At 42.4% G+C, this 20,126-nt stretch overlaps 2 protein-coding genes across 2 annotated transcripts in view; one reads left to right on the forward strand and one right to left on the reverse strand.

The window, feature by feature from the left end:
• Positions 1 to 360: 360 nt before the first annotated feature.
• LOC119735006 lies at positions 361 to 3,028 on the reverse strand. Its single transcript, XM_038208682.1, has 3 exons — positions 2,497 to 3,028; positions 1,564 to 1,708; positions 361 to 1,123 (listed from the first exon to the last, which is right to left on the reverse strand). The coding sequence occupies exons 1-3, from the start codon at positions 2,537 to 2,539 to the stop codon at positions 985 to 987; spliced, it is 327 nt and encodes a 108-aa protein (XP_038064610.1). The 5' UTR covers positions 2,540 to 3,028; the 3' UTR covers positions 361 to 984.
• Positions 3,029 to 8,147: 5,119 nt separating this feature from the next.
• Positions 8,148 to 20,126, forward strand: part of LOC119735005 (tuberin-like) — a 35,150-nt gene continuing 23,171 nt past the window's right edge. Inside the window, 11 exon segments of the mRNA XM_038208681.1 lie at positions 8,148 to 8,257; positions 13,538 to 13,706; positions 13,846 to 13,932; positions 14,252 to 14,362; positions 14,892 to 14,971; positions 15,140 to 15,250; positions 15,816 to 15,902; positions 16,324 to 16,498; positions 16,917 to 16,990; positions 17,438 to 17,564; positions 19,894 to 20,037. Coding sequence (XP_038064609.1) covers positions 13,569 to 13,706; positions 13,846 to 13,932; positions 14,252 to 14,362; positions 14,892 to 14,971; positions 15,140 to 15,250; positions 15,816 to 15,902; positions 16,324 to 16,498; positions 16,917 to 16,990; positions 17,438 to 17,564; positions 19,894 to 20,037 — 1,134 coding nt within the window. The 5' untranslated portion in view covers positions 8,148 to 8,257; positions 13,538 to 13,568.

Consider the following 20,126-nt stretch of genomic DNA (forward strand, 5'->3'; position numbering starts at 1 on the left):
AAAGTTTTAACAAGTACAATTGACGATTCTTTGTTGACTTTTCGACGACTATTTACTGTTCTTTGAATAAATACATAACATGAAAATACATGTACATGTACATGCAGTCACCGTTTGTCCTTTGAATACACTACGACGTGTCGCACTTACAGCATATTTTGTGAAATGAATCACAGGATGCGTCATCCTAGGGATACAACGATGCATCCTAGGTTACAATAAGTGTCGTGAAATCAGGTACAGATTGTCATCATCACTACGAACGACACTCTCGCACCCGTGTGTGCGCTGTAAGCGCGCGTGTTTACAGAACCGGGATATTTTGGGTTTTACGAACTTACATCCCCCACAGAGTGGCACTTTTAGAGGCAACAAGGCATATTTGTACAATTTTTGTTTTCACGAACTGACACCCAAGCATGATGCGGCAATACATCTATCCGTGTACTTGTGTGATTAAACATGTACAAATTTTTCATTAAAAAGGGATTTAATTGGTTAAAATTAAGATCGGTGTCAGTTCGTGAAACCCAAAATGCATGGGTGCACTCTAAAAGTGTCGCACTGTGGAGGATGTCAGTTCGTGAAACCCAAAATATCCCGAATCTGTAAATACGCACGCGTGCAGCGCACTCATGTGTGCGCAAGTGTCAGTTTGTGGTGACATTGACAAGATATATACCATCTGAAATGGCATAAACGACAAAACAGAAACTGTCCTGATCAATGATTACCTCCAGTTATCTCCTAAATTCCCAAACTTTCTCAATTCCCCCGGCAGTAAGTTATTCATTATGAAATGTTTACGTCAACTATGTTATTCAAGCATCTGGGACAGGGAGGCAGCGAACAGACTACACCTACCACTCCCAATTCAGATCACACTGAAAATACATGTACATGTACTCCTCACCATGGACTATTTAGAAAGGTTCAGAGTGGGGGTTGGGCTGTTTGAATGAACATGGCCATGTCATGGCATGGTCAGGAACTGATAAGGAGTTCAATCGCAATGGGTGGGTAGTACAGATCAGATGCGGAGGAATCCAAAGCTCGTCCATTATACGAGGCCATGCATGTCTTTGCCATCTTCAATCCAGAAATAGGAAGAAACTCTTCAAACCTGAAAGCCAACAAGAATATAACAAATGGAACAAAGTTAATGGGATACTTTGAGATGCATGGTGGCAGCAAATACACCAGTCCTTTTCTGGTGTTGACGTCAATTTGAACATGTGCACATTAGGTTAAATGTGACGTAAAAAAAATGAAAAGGACAGGTAAAAGGAAACGTCTCAAAAGTCTTTGTTGAAAATTATTGCCAGGTTATTTTCAAGATTGTTGTCTGTGTCTTATCTTAAACAACTTTGCTGGGATTTTTCTTGCATTGAATATGAGTGTTAAAAACTATAGAAGATAAGAAAGTTTCATATTTTATATTTTTCTATAGGCACAGACATACATGTAAACATGTACATTCATGTACATGATGTATGTACATGCATGTACATGTACATACATTTTATGATCAATTTTTAAGTAAAATAATATCAAGATGCTCACCGATGAAAGTTGTCAAATTTTCTGAAGGTATCCTTCGTCAGGGCAGGGTACGTCATCTGCGTGTCATGGTGGAATGCCGTACACTCCGCATAAGAAGAAATGTAGGCCAACCTCCTCCACAGCGTCCGAGAGACAACCAATAGGTCTAGATGGCAAATTAAAGTACACATTCAAGTTCTTGTACAGTTACGTGACGTTTGTGTTTGTACACAACAAGAACAAGAGCATGCATTACATGGGTTTCGACTAAACTCCGTACCCAACAACCACAAAAAGACTGTTAACGACTTGGTCCCTAACTGACGGGGTCTGACCGTCTGAGACAGCATGGCCAACTCAGTCGTGTCAGTTCCACTTCCAGGTCAACTTGGTCCCAGGTACAAATGTTAAGTCAGTCCAATTTAAACTAAGTCTCAAGTCATTTTCCCAGGTCAAATTTGAAATTACTGAAAAAAAAATACTCTACAAAGTCATGAAAGTACAATTATAAACAGCTGAACAGTGAGGGCGAAAAGGAAATGATGGCCCTGGCAATGTAACCTACATTTTTGTAGGGCTATGCTATAATTTAGTAAAATGTAAAAATCATATTGAAATTGGAAGATTTCCTTGTTAGGATTATGGAATGCATTGTGATTATTTATTACGAATACGATTTCTGGGTAATTGCAACTAGCAAGGCACACTGGGCAGAAATATTTCTTAGATGAAAGTCTTCTACATACACGAGTCGTTGCGTCGTCCAAAAGTGCGTGCTGTGGGATAGCTCAAGGCGCCTACGCTACGACTGTTTCATGTACGACATTACTGTAATGACTTCCTGTCATGGCGCGGCGTACGTACACAAAATCCTTGTGTCGCAGGCTAAAAACAAGGAGAAACTACAAAAACTACATCTTCTGAGCAGAGTAAATACATAATCTGTAGGCTTACCTTTGAGATTTCCGTCTGAATCTCCGAAATCATGCCAAAACATGGCCACGAAGGTCCCCACTCGTCACGCCATGACACTGCATGTACACTTCGTACGTCGCGACTTGACGAATTCCTGTTTTATTCACCCTCAATATTGGCTAAAATCTCACGAAAGCATGTCGACCCGAACCTTTCGTCTATATCAACGTGAACCTAGATAACCCATTTATTGATAGATTGACCAAGTATGCGTCACAAAACTGCATTTTAGTTTAAAAATGATGTTTTCTCGAAGTGGAAATGACGGCACAAAAACGCTAAATCGAACCAGGTCACAAGTCACACGCTGCATAAAAAACACACATTATCAGAATTTGTGCACGCTAGATGGCAACTGTCGACCGTACATAGCTTCATTGATGTTTGTAGAGCCTTATTTGGTAATCTGTTGCATATTCATTTTAATTAACCAATCAATCTTTATATCTTTCGCGGGGTATTTAAATCCACCAACGAAACAAAGGGATCGCTGCGCGTAATGTTTATTTACATCGCGCTAGCATGTCACGTGGTATTACCACTAACTCCATCTCGCCAACAGAGGGCGTACTTTTTTATGTGTGAAACTGCCGTGCATGACATATCACTGAATATTCAATTTTGAAATACAGAACAAACTCGTTTTGGGGGCAATAACTCAAGAAATACACGTTATATTAAAATGAATTTTTGTGCACTCATTTGTCATTATGTTTGACATGAACAGATTTAATTTCAGAAGAAAAGGTCAAACAATCAAGCTATTATGACCGTAACAATACAGGATTTCATTCTCGACAAATACAAATCTAATGGAAGTCAACATGGATTTTTAGCTTTTCAAACACTAGATTGTTACGATCATATTATATTAATAGCTCCACGGTTTCTCACGCCATTCAAACGACTTCTGCTACACATCGTGAAAACTAATTGCACGAAATTTCAATTGAATCCATTTCGTATTTCTTGAGTAGTTCATCGGAAACGAGTTTGTTCTTTTTTGTTCAATTTTGCAGCATCCGTGTTGATGCGTTGTTGAGACCACTATTTATGTGGCGCGCCCTCTATTGAAGGAAAATTAAAACAATTCTACGGCGTGCGGATGAATGTCTTGGCGGTGTGAGACCACTAGTTTTATTCCTTTCTCGACAGAATTGTTTTAGTTGTTTGACGGTTTCTCACGAAATTTAATCTCCTCATGTTAGACATCAAGACCGATCACTTGCTGAACCTACAACTCAATATAGCTTAACCTGGTGAGCTCGCCAGTTATTGCTCAAACAACCAGTGTATTATTTTTTTCCATGGACGTTGACTTTTCAATTTTCATTTGGATTGTATTTTTTTCACGTGTAAAATACTGTATTTGTTTCGGATATGCCCTTTTCATTGTTTGATGGTTTCTCATGGAATTAAATCTCAAAATGTAACACAGTCATCATGACAAATCACTGAATATTGTACAGAGCAGATTGGCTCATATTCTCTACGTGCAATGGGGAAACGTAGTATTGACATGTTTTCCAGTGCAGATTGGCTCATATTCACCACGTGCAATGGGGAAACGCAGTTATGACATGTTTTACAGAGCAGATTGGCTCATATTCACTACGTGCAATTGGAAACGCAGTAATGACATGTTTTAGAGAGCAGATTGGCTCATATTCACTACGTGCAATGGGGAAACGCAGTTATGACATGTTGTACAGAGCAGATTGGCTCATATTCACTACGTGCAATGGGGAAACGCAGTAATGACATGTTTTACAGAGCAGATTGGCTCATATTCGCTACGTGCAATGGGGAAACGCAGTAATGACATGTTTTACAGAGCAGATTGGCTCATATTCGCTACGTGCTATGGGGAAACGCAGTAATGACATGTTTTATAGAGCAGATTGGCTCATATTCGCTACGTGCTATGGGGAAACGCAGTAATGACATGTTTTATAGAGCAGATTGGCTCATATTCACTACGTGCAATGGGGAAACGCAGTTATGATATGTTTTATAGAGCAGATTGGCCCATATTCACTACGTGCAATGGGGAAACGCAGTAATGACATGTTTTACAGAGCAGATTGGCTCATATTCACTACGTGCAATGGGAAAACGCAGTAATGACATGTTTTATAGAGCAGATTGGCTCATATTCACTACGTGCTATGGGGAAACGCAGTAATGACATGTTTTATAGAGCAGATTAGCTCATATTCACTACGTGCTATGGGGAAACGCAGTAATGACATGTTTTACAGAGCAGATTGGCTCATATTCACTACGTGCAATGGGGAAACGCAGTAATGACATGTTTTACAGAGCAGATTGGCTCATATTCACTACGTGCTATGGGGAAACGCAGTAATGACATGTTTTACAGAGCAGATTGGCTCATATTCACTACGTGCTATGGGGAAACGCAGTAATGACATGTTTTACAGAGCAGATTGGCTCATATTCACTACGTGCTATGGGGAAACGCAGTAATGACATGTTTTATAGAGCAGATTGGCTCATATTCACTACGTGCAATGGGGAAACGCAGTAATGACATGTTTTATAGAGCAGATTGCCTCATATTCACTACGTGCTATGGGGAAACGCAGTTATGACATGTTTTATAGAGCAGATTGGCTCATATTCACTACGTGCTATGGGGAAACGCAGTAATGACATGTTTTATAGAGCAGATTAGCTCATATTCACTACGTGCTATGGGGAAACGCAGTAATGACATGTTTTATAGAGCAGATTGGCTATATTCACTACGTGCAATGGGGAAACGCAGTTATGACATGTTTTATATAGCAGATTGGCCCAAATTCACTACGTGCAATGGGGAAACGCAGTAATGTTATGTTTTATAGAGCAGATTGGCTCATATTCACTACGTGCTATTGGGAAACGCAGTAATGACATGTTTTACAGAGCAGATTGGCTTATATTCACTACGTGCTTTGGGGAAACGCAGTAATGACATGTTTTATAGAGCAGATAGTCTCATATTCACTACGTGCAATGGGGAAACGCAGTAATGACATGTTTTATAGAGCAGATAGTCTCATATTCACTACGTGCAATGGGGAAACGCAGTAATGACATGTTTTACAGAGCAGATTGGCTCATATTCACTACGTGCTATGGGGAAACGCAGTTATGACATGTTTTACAGAGCAGATTGGCTCATATTCACTACGTGCTAGGGGGAAACGCAGTAATGACATGTTTTATAGAGCGGATTGGCTCATATTCACCACGTGCAATGGGGAAACGCAGTAATGACATGTTTTATAGAGCAGATTGGCTCATATTCACCACGTGCTATGGGGAAACGCAGTAATGTCTTGTTTTATAGAGCAGATTGGCTATATTCACTACGTGCAATGGGGAAACGCAGTTATGACATTTTTACAGAGCAGATTGGCTCATATTCACTACGTGCAATGGGGAAACGCAGTAATGACATGTTTTACAGAGCAGATTGGCACATTTTTCACCACGTGCAATGGGGAAACGCAGTAATGACATGTTTTATAGAGCAGATTGGCTCATATTCACCACGTGCTATGGGGAAACGCAGTAATGACATGTTTTATAGAGCAGATTGGCTCATATTCACCACGTGCAATGGGGAAACGCAGTAATGACATGTTTTATAGAGCAGATTGGCTATATTCACTACGTGCAATGGGGAAACGCAGTTATGACATTTTTACAGAGCAGATTGGCTCATATTCACTACGTGCAATGGGGAAACGCAGTAATAACATGTTTTACAGAGCAGATTGGCTCATATTCACTACGTGCTATGGGGAAACGCAGTTATGACATTTTTACAGAGCAGATTGGCTCATACTCACTACGTGCAATTGGGAAACGCAGTAATGTTATGTTTTATAGAGCAGATTGGCTCATATTCACCACGTGCAATGGGGAAACGAATGACATGTTTTAGAGAGCGGATTTGCCGTGAAAACCAAGTGCACCAAATTTCAATTGTGACCATTTCGTATTTCTTGAGTAGTTCATCGGAAACGAGTATGTTCTTTTTGTTCAATTTTGCAGCATCCGTGTTGATGTGTTGTTGAGACCACTATTTATGTTGCGCGCCCTCTATTGAACGAAACTTAAAATATTCTACGGCGTGCGGATGAATGTCTTGGCGGTGCGAGACCACTAGTTTTATTCAGCGCGCTTTTCTCGAAAGAATTTTTTTAGTTGTTTGACGGTTTCTCACGAAATTTAATCCCCTAATGTAAGACATCAAGACCGATCACTTGCTGAACTTACAACTTAATATAGCTTGACCTGGTGAGCTCGGGTTGTTGCCCAAACAACCAGTGTATTATTATTATTATTATTTTTCCATGGACGTTGACTTTTCAATTTTCATTTGGTTTTTTTTTTTTTTTTCACGTTTAAATTACTGTATTTGTTTCGGGTATGCTCTTTTTCATTGTTTTATGGTTTCTCATGAAATTAAATCTCATAACGTCACACAGTCATTATGACAAATCACTGAATATTCAATTTTGAAATGCAGAACAAACTCGTTTTGGGGAAACAACTCACAAGTTACATTAAAACGAATTTTCGTGCACTCATTGGTCATTATGTTTGACATGAACTGATTTGATTTCATAAGAAAAGGTAAAACAATCAAGCTATAATGACCGTAACAATACAGGGTTTTAATTGCGACAAATACAATCCTAATGGAAGTCAACGTGGTTTTCTAGCGTTTCAAACACTAGATTGTTACGATCATGACCTCGTGTTTGTATGGCCAGCCGCGCCGCGCGCCCGACAAACGTCATAAACTATGATGCATATTCATTATCTTACCCAAGCACGCTCGCATAAAAATCTGTAGCAAAATCGCTACATCAGCGGGGAAAAAAATTCAGTCTTTTTGGAAGCATTGAGCGTCTGGCCGTACATGTACTGCATACAGAGCTTGCGATAGTACTGTACGGCCAGACGCAGTCGGGCTAGGTAAAATATATCTCATAAAAATGAACTTGGGAAAAATGTATCTCATAAAAACGAACTTCGACAAAATATATCTCGTAAAAACGAACTTTGGGGAAAATATATCTCATAAAAACGAACTTGGGAAACATATATCTCATAAAAACGAGCTTCGACAAAATATATCTCGTAAAAACGAACTTTGGGGAAAATGTATCTCATAAAAACGAACTTCGCAGTCGGGCTAGGTAAAATATATCTCATAAAAATGAACTTGGGAAAAATGTATCTCATAAAAACGAACTTCGACAAAATATATCTCGTAAAAACGAACTTTGGGGAAAATATATCTCATAAAAACGAACTTGGGAAACATATATCTCATAAAAACGAGCTTCGCAAAAATATATCTCGTAAAAACGAACTTTGGGAAAAATATATCTCATAAAAACGAACTTGGGAAAATGTATCTCATAAAAACGAACTTCGCAAAAATATATCTCGTAAAAACGAACTTTGGGAAAAATATATCTCATAAAAAAATGCCATTCAGCGTCATTATTTTACGTCATCATCACAGCCAGGGGTTAGTGTAAGGAACGAGCACGCACCCCTGGAGTCGAGGCTGGGATTTTGCAAAGTTTGTCTCAAGCGCCCTCTATCGATCTAAACGTTGGGGAAGTCAAAACCAAAATGGCGGCCTCCATGAACTGCATCATGAAGTCAAAGTTTCGTTGAGGCCTACATGTACCTTGCACAAGCTAAGGTGAGTTACTTCCGAACTATTTCAAATTTTACTAAAAGGAGGGATAGAATGTTGGGTAATCCTTACTTTTTTTAGTACCCCGATCCTATATAGGAAGGGAAAGACTCACCAAAAAAAGTTGACTAAATGACACTCAAAAAAGTCAAAGTCAAAATTGACATAGGCCTTAGCTCTACTGAGTGTAGCCCCATAAATGTGGCCTATTTACTGGACTGCCTCCGTTAACATAGGCCACACATCCACATGTACAAAAACGTGTCGACTTTGCCAAATTTTGATTTTCACATTTAGACTTACTTTGTAGGGTTTTTTTGCTTTAGAACTTAGAAGCATTCTCACCCTCTATATAGGCTAATCAGAAAGTGCTGCCTTTTTCAGATGTCCATTTTTCGTGAAATTTCCAGATACATTTGCACACGTTTGCGTATCAAAATTTCAACATGAAATTTCACAAAAATTAAACATCTGAAAAAGGCAGCACTTTCTGATTAGCCTATATACTAGTAGCTGGAGTTACCCAGCCCTGAGTTTTATCATTGGGTTGTCATCTAGGGCTGGAGCGAGTTTTTCTCGAAAACGATAGTATAGGCAAAAAGTTTTGGAAAATGTTCAATTTTGTCCCCGTAACACACTAATTGCAACTGCAACTCACCCCAAATGGAATAACCATTACACAGGTCCTTGAAGTAAAAAACGATCCACGATGAAGATTCAGCCTACAATTGCAGTGAAAACAGGAGGAATAACCGCTAACCTGACAACCTTTCAGGCATGGCCAGGACCGCAATTGGTTTGTGCACAAAAAAAAATTGTGTACAATGAATGGCAGTCGATTAATAGGCACAGAGAGCGATCGCTGTCAACTACTCGTTTTTACTGGCTGCGCTGGCTGTTGGCGCATGACGTCACGCGGAAGCGTAACACCCGTTGACTGTTTCATGCACTAATATGAGGTTTACCACTCGCATCACAGCTTTGGTACTGGAACCGCAACCAATAGTGCATGAAACAGTCATCGGGCGTTACGCTTCCGCGTGACGTCATGCGCCAACAGCCAGCGCAGCCAGCAAACCGAGTAGTTGACAGCGATCGCTCTCTGTGCCTATTAATCGACCGCCATTCATTGTACACATTTTTTTTTTGTGCACAAACCAATTGCGGTCCTGGCCATGCCTGAAAGGTTGTCAGGTTAGCGGTTATTCCTCCTGTTTTCACTGCAATTGTAGGCTGAATCTTCATCGTGGATCGTTTTTTACTTCAAGGACCTGTGTAATGGTTATTCCAGGCAAGTTTGGGGTGAGTTGCAGTTGCAATTAGTGTGTAACGGGGACAAAATTGAACATTTTCCAAATTTTTTTGCCTATACTATCGTTTTCGAGAAAAACTCGCTCCAGCCCTAGATGACAACTCAATGATAAAACTCAGGGCTGGGTAACTCCAGCTACCTATATAGAGGGTGAGAATGCTTCTAAAACAAAAAAAACCTACAAAGTAAGCCTAAATGTGAAAATCAAAATTTGGCAAAGTCGACAAGTTTTTGTACATGTGGCTGTGTGGCCTATGTTTACGGAGGCAGTCCAGTAAATAGGCCACATTTATGGGGCTATACTGAGTGGAGCGTTGAATTACTGGTACCCCTCCATACAAACGCTCCACCGATTTGCCATACTTTGGTGACGGCGTCACAGTAGCATAGTGCACATACCCACACGAGGACAAAAAGACCCCCCAAAAAACGGTAAAGAGATAGCTGGAGTTACCCTAGACCCATAAATGTGGCCAGTTTACTGGACTGCCTCCGTAAACATAGGCCACACAGCCGCCATCTTGGAACCTGAGTCGGCGAAATTTTGAAAGTGATTTCCACATTGCGACTTCAGACCCAGTTCATTTATGCTTTAAAAATACACTCACCCTCTTAATAGAGGGTAACACCCGATGACTGTTTCATGCACTATCGGTTGCCGTTCCAGTACCGCCGCTGTGATGCGAGTGGTAAACTTCATATTAGTTCCAAGAAACAGTCATCGGGTGTTACGCTTCCGCGTGACGTCATGTGCCAACAGCCAGCGCAGCCGGCAAAAACGACTAGTACCAGCGCGCTGTGCATGGTAATCGACCGCCATTCATTGTACACAATTTTTCTTTTGTGCACAAACCAATTGCAGTCCTCGCCATGCCTGCAAGGTTGTCAGGTTAGGCCAAAAAAAATAAGTCTCCGGTTTCTGGTATGGAGCTTGTCCAAAAAGTGGTGCGGCGACGCGGCTTTTTTTGTTTTTTTACCTGACTTTTTTGCTTCAAATGTCGGCTGATGATTGCAAATGGTGCCCGACTAAACTTAGTGCAAATATATGGGAGTCCAGAGAGGCCACATAAAGCTTATTCTCGATCATAACCCCATCTAAAAACACGTTAAAATTGTGCAGAAGCAGGATTCCAGTCAAACCAGTGAGTTTGGCGGTTTTGAGACATCATCTTTCATTGAAAAAAAAACTTTTTCATTTTGCCGACGCGCATGGCTACGGCGACGCGCGCGCATACCAGAAACCGGAGACTTTTTTTTTTGGCCTTAGAGGTTATTCCTCCTTTTTTCACTGCAATTGTAGGCTGAATCTTCATCGTGGATCGTTTTTTACTTCAAGGACCTGTGTAATGGTTATTCCATTTGGGGTGAGTTGCAGTTGCAATTAGTGTGTAACGGGGACAAAATTGAACATTTTTCGCAATTTTTTTTGGGACCTGCCAACGCTGCTGGTTTACGTGAAAAGTGTCCTCCAGCCCTAAATGACAACATATAATGATAAAATTTAGGGTTGGGTAACTCCAGCTAGGATTACCGAATGTTGCAACCTGACGCTGCTTTTTTTCTTCACATATCATCTCAATGAAGGTCAGTCACTGCAAAAATGTAGTCCGAGTAACTACTTGGACCCAACTTAGCCTATTGCCTTTTTACTAGTTTTAGCATTCGGACATGGTCTGGTGATGGGTCCAAGCAAATCCGGGAGTAACTATAAAATGCAGGGCCACGTGAAAGCAAGGTTTTTTTTATGTACTTGGAGCCTTGGATCGAGACTGGGGTCAGTGGGCATAAAGTACAATAATATGCAGACGCGCAAAAAGTGCTTAGTACAGCGAATGCACTTGTTTTCTCAAGGAAGATAGGGCATGCTTGTGACGGGGCACTGTCTGGAGGCTCGGAGCCAAGAAGCCTTGGAGGCGCGGAGTCGCGCGCCGGTAGAGGGCGCAATTCTCGGCGGTGGGATATCCATATGAATGATCCAAGGACTACATTTTTTTGAGAACGAAGCATCGATATCAATATTAATGGAGGCTCGGAGCCGCGGAGCTGGGGAGGCGCGGAGTCGCTGAGTCGTGCGCCAGTAGAGGGTGCAATTCTCGGCGGTGGGATATCCATATGAATGATCCTAGGACTACATTTTGTTTGAGAACGAAGCATCGATATCCATATTAATGGAGGCTTGGAGCCTTGGAGGCGCGGAGTTGCGGAGTCGCGTGCCGGTAGAGGGCGCAAATCTCAGCGGTAGGATATCAATATGAATGATCCTAGGACTACAGGGGAGACGCGAAGCCTTGGAGCCATGGAGCACGGAGCCTTGGAGTCGCAGAGTCACGCGCCGGTAGAGGGCGCAATTCTCAGAGGTAGGGCGACTGCGGCTCCACGGCTCCACGCATTCATATGGAGGTGCGGATGTAGAGTGGAGTGGCCCTGTATTCTATAGTTGTGCTCAAATCCATATATGCTGAGCAACACGATTCTGTCATTGACCCAAAAACCCAACATTGCCCAACAAAAACATCAGATTTCACCCTTAAAATGGCCTACAAACATGACAAATTACTAGTCCGAGTAACTTGGACTCAACTTATCGCCTTTTTAACATTCGGACATGGTTTGGCGATAGTGGGGTCCAAGCTAATGGTTATATGCCGAACAACACAATTCTGTCATTGACCCAAAAACCCAACATTGCCCAACAAAAACATCAGATTTTACCCGCAAAACGGCCTCCAAATTACTAGATACGCCACCTGAGGTCCAAGTGGACATCGATAATTAAGATGGTTGTACTGAAGTTTACTTACGATCCGGATGAAAAGTGAAATTTCATGTTCAATTCCGAGAGCTCCCCTCGCGACCGTGAACACGTTAAATTTCCGACTTGTGTTTGAATTACGATGTGGTCCTCATGCCCAGCGTTCATTCGATGGTCCCCGTATCCCGAGTGCAATTCCGTTACCGAGAGCATGCGATGCAACCGAGCAGGCGCGATGCATCAATTATGATAATGAGCAGACTGGACATGCTGGATCACGTTAGTAAACACAAATGCATTTTGAACGATGAAAGGGAGTCGGGAAGTACATGTAGCTTGAACCGGTTTCCGTCCATAAAATCTGCCCTAGTTCCCGACTCCCTATTATCGTTCGAAATGAACATGTATTTACAAACGTGATCCAGTCTACTCATTATCATTATCGATGCATCGCGCCGTAATGGAATCGCACTCAGGATACGGGGACCATAGAATGAATGCTTAGTCTAGGGGCTAGACGTTGATCTTGTTTGCTACGCCGATAACCGGCCACCGTGCTATAAACGGCCACCGCGAGAGGGCGCTATCACGACCAACCAATGTCACCCACGAACCTGTCAGAACAACGTCTAGGGTACTTGCTATTGGTTGTGTAATGCGCGCACATCTGTTGCCTGATGTATGTAGCGCGCATTATATGTTGCATAATTACCCCAAATACATGCATATTCATAGTCGAATTCCCGGACGTATCATACCACACCGTATCCCGCGGATTGAATCATGATGTGCAATATGTGTGTATACATGTACATGTAATGGTGCATGTGTACCAAGGTGACCGTTTTAGCCCATTTTCGGCTAACTTTGTCAGAATTTTGTAAAAAAAAACGAGTTTGACAGAAAATTTGAAAGAATGGATTTTTTTTTGGCAGATTTCGGGCAGAATTCTGCAAAAATGGTTGTAAATTTGATTTGATGAGAACAGCAAATTTGAACAAACAATGAACAAATCTGAACAACAAATTTGAACAAAAAATTATACATATTTGTTTAAAAAGCTTCAATCCTTTCAAACAAACCCTGGCATAATGGGACAAGTTGGCTGGTCTAGGCAGAGTTGTAATGACTCAAGTCAATTACTCAACTCGAGTCCGACTCGAGTCACAATTTTTTAATTCATTGCTGTGCATAATTTGTGTATCCTTAATTTGTTGTTCAGTCTTTTGTGAGCCTGTGTGTTAAACTTCACAATGGCTCGGCCAGCTTCCAAAGAAAGCTTCAAGCAGAGGATTACCAGCATCTTCCGCAGGAAGGAAAGTGCTAACATTCCCAATGTAGCAACCGAGTCCAGATTTGAGGAGTTCCTCATTACTCCAGCTCTACTCAAGGTGTGTCTTTCATCTTTTGTGTTCTAAACGAACCAGAATTGACCCAAAAGAAGTTTGATGTTTTATTTTCATGGATTTGAAAATTTGCGACATCAGTTTTGACATTGCTGTGGTGGGCTTTTTTTATTTTATTTTTTAGGAGATTCACAGGGAGAGTCCGTTCAGTCAAAGGGTCAAAGCAGTAAGAGATCTATGTGAATTGGTGACGACCAAAAGACTGGAAGATGTGAGTTGTCTCTGAGTTTTCGAAACCATTCTTTTTTTGGACCCTTTAATTAAACAGCACAGTTCAAAATCAATGTTATTGAATTGACTTTCCAAAATTGTGTTTTTTTTTGCTTGTCATACCTTACTGTATGGAAGGCCAGTTTAACATAGACATTCTGTCCAGAATTTTCTATGACGTCATACACCAAGTTTGGTGATCCAGATTAACCAATTTGTACATTTGAACGGTAAGATAAATGCAAATTTGTGGTTTTTTTAAATCCTGTATTGAATATTGTGGCCATTTAAATTAATTTATGTGTTTTTTCCATTATCAGAATGGGATTGAAGCTCTGTGGGCAGCAACAGCAGATTTCCTGGAGCCTCAGGTTCCAATGGAACACAGACACCTCATGTTGACATTTATGAAATGTATCATTGTTGGTCAGGTGAGCACAAAATCAATATTTTCCTTGCCTTGTGCCAACAAAAATCAAATAACACTGAAGTAGCATTGATTTATGACAGAGTGCATATTTGCATTTTCTTTTAATCCTAAATGGGATTAAAGGCATCAACTACGTTAGTCTTTCCGTCAGTTTAAAAACAAATGATCTCATTTGGGAGTCAGGTTGGCGTAGCAGTACCTTTCCTCGCCTTCCATCGCTGTGACGGGGTTCGAATCCTGTCATGGTCCACATGTGGATTGGGTTTTCAGTCCCTACCTGGTTCGGTGGGTTCTCCCCTGAATATTCATCTGGTGTTTTCCTCCCACCTCTAAAACTCTAATTTCTTCTCACTGTCTCCTCTCTACATGGTTCTTCAGGTATGCAAGCTACAGTGCCTGGAGTGCATACATGTATGAGGAATCTTTGGTTCATTACCAGAAATAGATAAATAATTATAATAAATAGTAATAAACAAATAAAATGAGTAAATACTTCTTTCTTTTGTTACTTTCTTGTCTCAAATTTATAGAATGAAAGGCTTGAGCTCATGAGGGCAGTATTCTTCGAGGTTATCAAGAAGCACTCAATCTTTGAAGATCTGCCTCAAAGGTACCACTTACTACAACAAGAGTACAGCTCACACCTTTATTGAGTGAAGATAGAGGGACAGTGTAGGATGATGATACATGTATGTGTACGGGGATTTGGGTAGGGCAAACATTGTATTGAATGAATTTACAGGGTTTCCTGAATCAGTGTTTGTGATCACCAATTTAGATTGGATGTCTTGAAGTCACTCAGCGCCAATGGTAAAAACCTGCTTCACTTTGAGGAGGACATGGGACCATTCCTATTGGCCTGGATGCCTGATGTTATCAGTTATGGCATGTAAGTCCTACACAATGTGATGCATTTGTGTCTCTGTAACTTGGGAAGTAATGCTTGAGTAATAAATTGGAAACCTGACCGAATTTACGGAGCTAGTAAATCAACACCCCCCCCCCCCCACCCTCTTGTCTGAGGATCAGACATTCACGTGTGCAGAGCCACGGTTGCAAGTTTGATATATCATAACATGCAAATTTTATGCAACCTCGTGCGCTAGCCAGTCGTAATCAGACTTTAGAAACTGTGACATCATTTCGATCAGAAATATGGACTAAGCTGTTGATTGGTAAACTTGAATGCCATGTTTCTGTAAAACAACGGGTTTCTGAAGACCCGAGAAAGAAGGGGCCCACTGAATTGTCAGAATCTCATGGTCAAGACACTGTCTTGTTTTACATAATTAATCATTGAATCTGCTCGCATATCATAGACCCTTGCCCTGCAAGGGGATATTCCATAGACTAACACCCCCTCCCCCCACCCCCACCCCCAAAAAATAATCCACGGTCTGTTGAAGCATTTTTTTTATGCAAACAAACGGAACTATTATATTCTTACCCACCAGGACTGCTGAGTTTTTAGGTCTTCTTGTCAATGTCTTCAAGTTCAACTCCTGTTACCTTGATGACCACATTGTGTCTGGACTTGTAAGGTATGTCTCAATTGGATTCTCTTTTAGAAGACTCTAGTTGAGCTGCAAAGCCCCAGAATTAGCCAGGCTCAAACATGCTTAGCTGGGCTCAAACATGCTTAGCTGGGCTCAAACATGCTTAGCTGGGCTCAAACATGCTTAGCAGGGCTCAAACGTGCTTAGCTGGGCTCAAACATGCTTAGCTGAGCTCAAACGTGCTTAGCTGGGCTCAAACGTGCTTTGCTGAAAAACCAAACAGGTCACCAGCGAAAGTGTTACTTTTGTAATTCGCTGGCCTTCAACTAACTTATACTTCTTTTGTCAAGAAAAATATCTGCTTGATAGCTCCATGAATTAAGATGCAGTATGACAACAGCAGCAGTTGTATGTACTTGACTTTAGTTTGAAGCCATAACAAGACATTCTCATTTTGTCTCTCAAGGCATACGTGTACAGTGTGTAGTCGTACAGGTCGTGAATATGACATTGAGCAGTCTTTGAAGGTCTTGGAAGCTGTGGTTTGTTATAGCTGTCTACCTACAGATGCACTCTACAACTTTGTGACAGCACTGTGTAGGACGGTTGGAGTGCAGGAATTTGCTCAGGCCAGTTGGAAGGTGTGCTTTTATTGTACAACTATAGTTTTAAAAACCATTGACATTTTTCAAGAAGGGAAATTCTAAATTGGGATCGTGGAGATTAAAGACAAGGACATTTTTCGGGCGCACACATCAAGGTTATCTGTAGACTATTCTGCAGCAGCCATTTTGTGCAGTGGCACCAGGCTCATGCTAGTCGCACTAAGGTAGTATGCATGCACTTCAGGCTCCTGGGACCCAATAGAATACCAATATGCACGCAGGCCTTGTCTTTAAAAAACACATGCAGTATGCGCGTGAGCGAGACACCAATGCAGTAACAGCTTCTAATTCTGGTTGCCAGATTCTGCTATTGTTTCAGTTGCTAAAATGAAGAGATACTCAGTGCTATCGCACCAAAACATGACATTTTGATAAATTTGTTTTTGTTTTACAGTTGATGCGAAATCTGTTCGGAACTCATCTAGGTCACAGTGCAATCTATACAATGTGTAGTATCATGGAGAATGGGTGAGATACAGCTTGTTCATCTAAGTTCTTAATGTATTTTCACAAACGGAACTCGAAATATGTCATCTATGCTGGGAGCCATTCCTGTGCACACATTTTTATGTCAAAGGTCATGTATGGGTCATTAGAGATTATTGTTCAAATCTGCTATAGAATTTGATGGATTTACAAGCAACTTGAGATGGAGTAATCCTTGGGTGGGGGTTCATCACAAGTCTTCAGAAAGTGGAGGTCAAAGATCATCTATTTAAAATGCACAACTGCAACACATGCAATATGCGGATCACTTGTCTGTCTTATCTGTAAATCTGTCTTTCTAGGCATGGATTCTGGATAATCTGTTCTTGAGAAGTAATGTGTGATTTCTTGTTTTTGGCTCATTCTGTGAGTAGTCTAACTTGTCATCATTTGCATTTCAAACCTAAGACTTCCATCTCCTGACTACAGGCAGAACCAAGGCGATGTAATTCTACTCAGAGGAGCAGTGTTCTACGTTGGTATGGCACGTTGGGGATCAATGAGAGTGCAGTCACTCAAACACAACTTCACCTCTGTCCTACCATCATTCCTGAAGGTAACAATCACATTGACTAGCAGGGGAGGAGGTTAGATATTGGCTAGCAGGGGAGGGGTGAGGCATTGACTAGCAGGGGAGGGGGTAAGGTATTGACTAGCATGGGAGGGGTAAGGTATTGACTAGCATGGGAGGGATGAGGCATTGACTAGCAGGGAAGGGGTGAGGCATTGACTAGCGGGGGGGGGGGGGGTGAGGCATTGACTAGCAGGGAAGGGGTGAGGCATTGACTAGCAGGGGGGGGGTGAGGCATTGACTTTCGGGGGGGGGGGGGGGGGGGGTGAGGCATTGACTAGCAGGGAAGGGGTGAGGCATTGACTAGCGGGGGGGGGGGGGGGTGATGCATTGACTAGCAGGGAAGGGGTGAGGCATTGACTAGCAGGGAGGGGGTGAGGCATTGACTAGCAGGGGAGGAGGTTAAGTATTGACTAGCATGGGAAGGGGTGAGGCATTGACTAGCAGGGGGGGGGTGAGGCATTGACTAGCGGGGGGGGGGTGAGGCATTGACTAGCGGGGGAAGGGGTGAGGCATTGACTAGCGGGGGGGGGGGGGGGGTGAGGCATTGACTAGCAGGGAAGGGGTGAGGCATTGACTAGCAGGGGAGGAGGTTAAGTATTGACTAGCAGGGAAGGGGTGAGGCATTGACTAGCAGGGAGGGGGTGAGGCATTGACTAGCAGGGGAGGAGGTTAAGTATTGACTAGCATGGGAAGGGGTGAGGCATTGACTAGCGGGGGGGGGGGGGGTGAGGCATTGACTAGCAGGGAAGGGGTGAGGCATTGACTAGCAGGGGAGGGGTGAGGCATTGACTAGCAGGGAAGGGGTGAGGCATTGACTAGCGGGGGGGGGGGGGGGGGGGGTGAGGCATTGACTAGCAGGGGAGGGGGTGAGGCATTGACTAGCAGGGAAGGGGTGAGGCATTGACTAGCAGGGAAGGGGTGAGGCATTGACTAGCAGGGGGGGGTGAGGCATTGACTAGCAGGGGAGGAGGTTAAGTATTGACTAGCATGGGAGGGATGAGGTATTGACTAGCAGGGGAGGGGTGAGGCATTGACTAGCAGGGAAGGGGTGAGGCATTGATTAGCAGGGGAGGGGGTAAGGCATTGACTAGCAGGGGAGGGGGTGAGGCATTGACTAGCAGAGGAGGGGGTGAGGCATTGACTAGCAGGGGAGGAGGTTAAGTATTGACTAGCATGGGAGGGATGAGGTATTGACTAGCAGGGGAGGGGTGAGGTATTGACTAGCAGGGGAGGGAGTAAGGTATTGACTAGCAGGGGAGGGGGTAAAGTATTGACTAGCAGGGGAGGGGGTAAGGTATTGACTAGCAGGGGAGGGGTGAGGCATTGACTAGCAGGGAAGGGGTTGAGGCATTGACTAGCAGGGGAGGGGTGAGGCATTGACTAGCAGGGGAGGGGGTAAGGTATTGACTAGCAGGGGAGAAGGTAAGGTATTGACAAGCAGGGGAGGGGTGAGGCATTCTATTAAGAGGGGCAGTTTATCACCAGTCCCTAAGGGGCCATTCGGAATAATCAATCTTCATTTGTTTCATCTTTGAAATAGTGGGTAGGTGGGTAAAAAGAAATAACTGAAAATCAAAATTCAATTTTCAATTAAAGTAATAGAAAAAAAAGAAAGAAGAAGGCGGCGGCCTCTTCAAGATTGTCTGTCATGTCTGTCATGTTTGTGCTGTTTAGTTTTCATTGGTGAACCTTGTTTCCATAGTCGACCTCCGTGTCTCGATTGTCCACCTACTTCAAACGATAGATTGGTGGGGGGAACGTGTGAGTGACCCTTTCAGCATCTTGGGAAGAGGTTGGGTTTAGCATAAACATTAAGGTAGATTTTAATACAAATTGGTAATGATCGTTTTTTTTTGTACAACGCACGTAGGCCGATACGGCAGCTCAACAAAGTCCAGAACATAAAGGCATTCACTCAATGGTGAAACAGGCTTGAATTGGAGATTATTAGTGCAGCATGTTCTGCAGCATGTTATGTGCTAGATCCCCTCTGGATCTACAACACTTTCAGACTCTGCAAAAACATTGTACAAAGTTTGGAGTGCTTGGCAATTACTTCTGTTTCAGCTAAAAAGTTGCATGCTGGAAGCCCGGATAGTCCATTGAAAACTCCTGAGCTGGGAGAGCATTGATCCCAAATATCTGTTTCATTTGAGGCTGTTGTTCTTGAGTGTATAGATTACATTGAATAGTCATTCAGCATTTTGGGGTGGGTTGGTGGGTCAAAACATATTCAAAATATAAACCATTGGTTATTCTGAATAGCCACTATGGATCTAAAAATTGGATTTGACCACTTTTTTTCTTGAAGGCTTTACGTTGCAAGCATCCCACAGTAGCATATGAAGTGACTCTTTCCCTTCAGCGATTGGTCAAGAAATATGGCAAGGACATGCAGCCTGTCACTTGGGACATTGTGCTGGACATTATTGAGGACCTCTTCAGAAACATACAGGTAACTTGGATTTGCCTGTGTTTTCCTCAAAATAAATAAAGCAGTCTGAGATATTATAAGTGATCCCATCAGACCTCGAATTTAGAGCC

This window comes from Patiria miniata, unplaced genomic scaffold (genome assembly GCF_015706575.1).
Source record: "Patiria miniata isolate m_02_andy unplaced genomic scaffold, ASM1570657v1 HiC_scaffold_28, whole genome shotgun sequence".
Classification (NCBI taxonomy): domain Eukaryota; kingdom Metazoa; phylum Echinodermata; class Asteroidea; order Valvatida; family Asterinidae; genus Patiria; species Patiria miniata.

Excerpts from the sequence above, each read along its gene's own strand:
- LOC119735006 (XM_038208682.1), bottom strand. The coding sequence starts at position 2,539 with ATGTTTTGGCATGATTTCGGAGATTCAGACGGAAATCTCAAAG. Across the intron at positions 1,709-2,496 it reads TTCAGACGGAAATCTCAAAG|ACCTATTGGTTGTCTCTCGG; the intron begins GTAAGCCTACAG and ends TTTGCCATCTAG. Across the intron at positions 1,124-1,563 it reads AAATTTGACAACTTTCATCG|GTTTGAAGAGTTTCTTCCTA; the intron begins GTGAGCATCTTG and ends GTTGGCTTTCAG.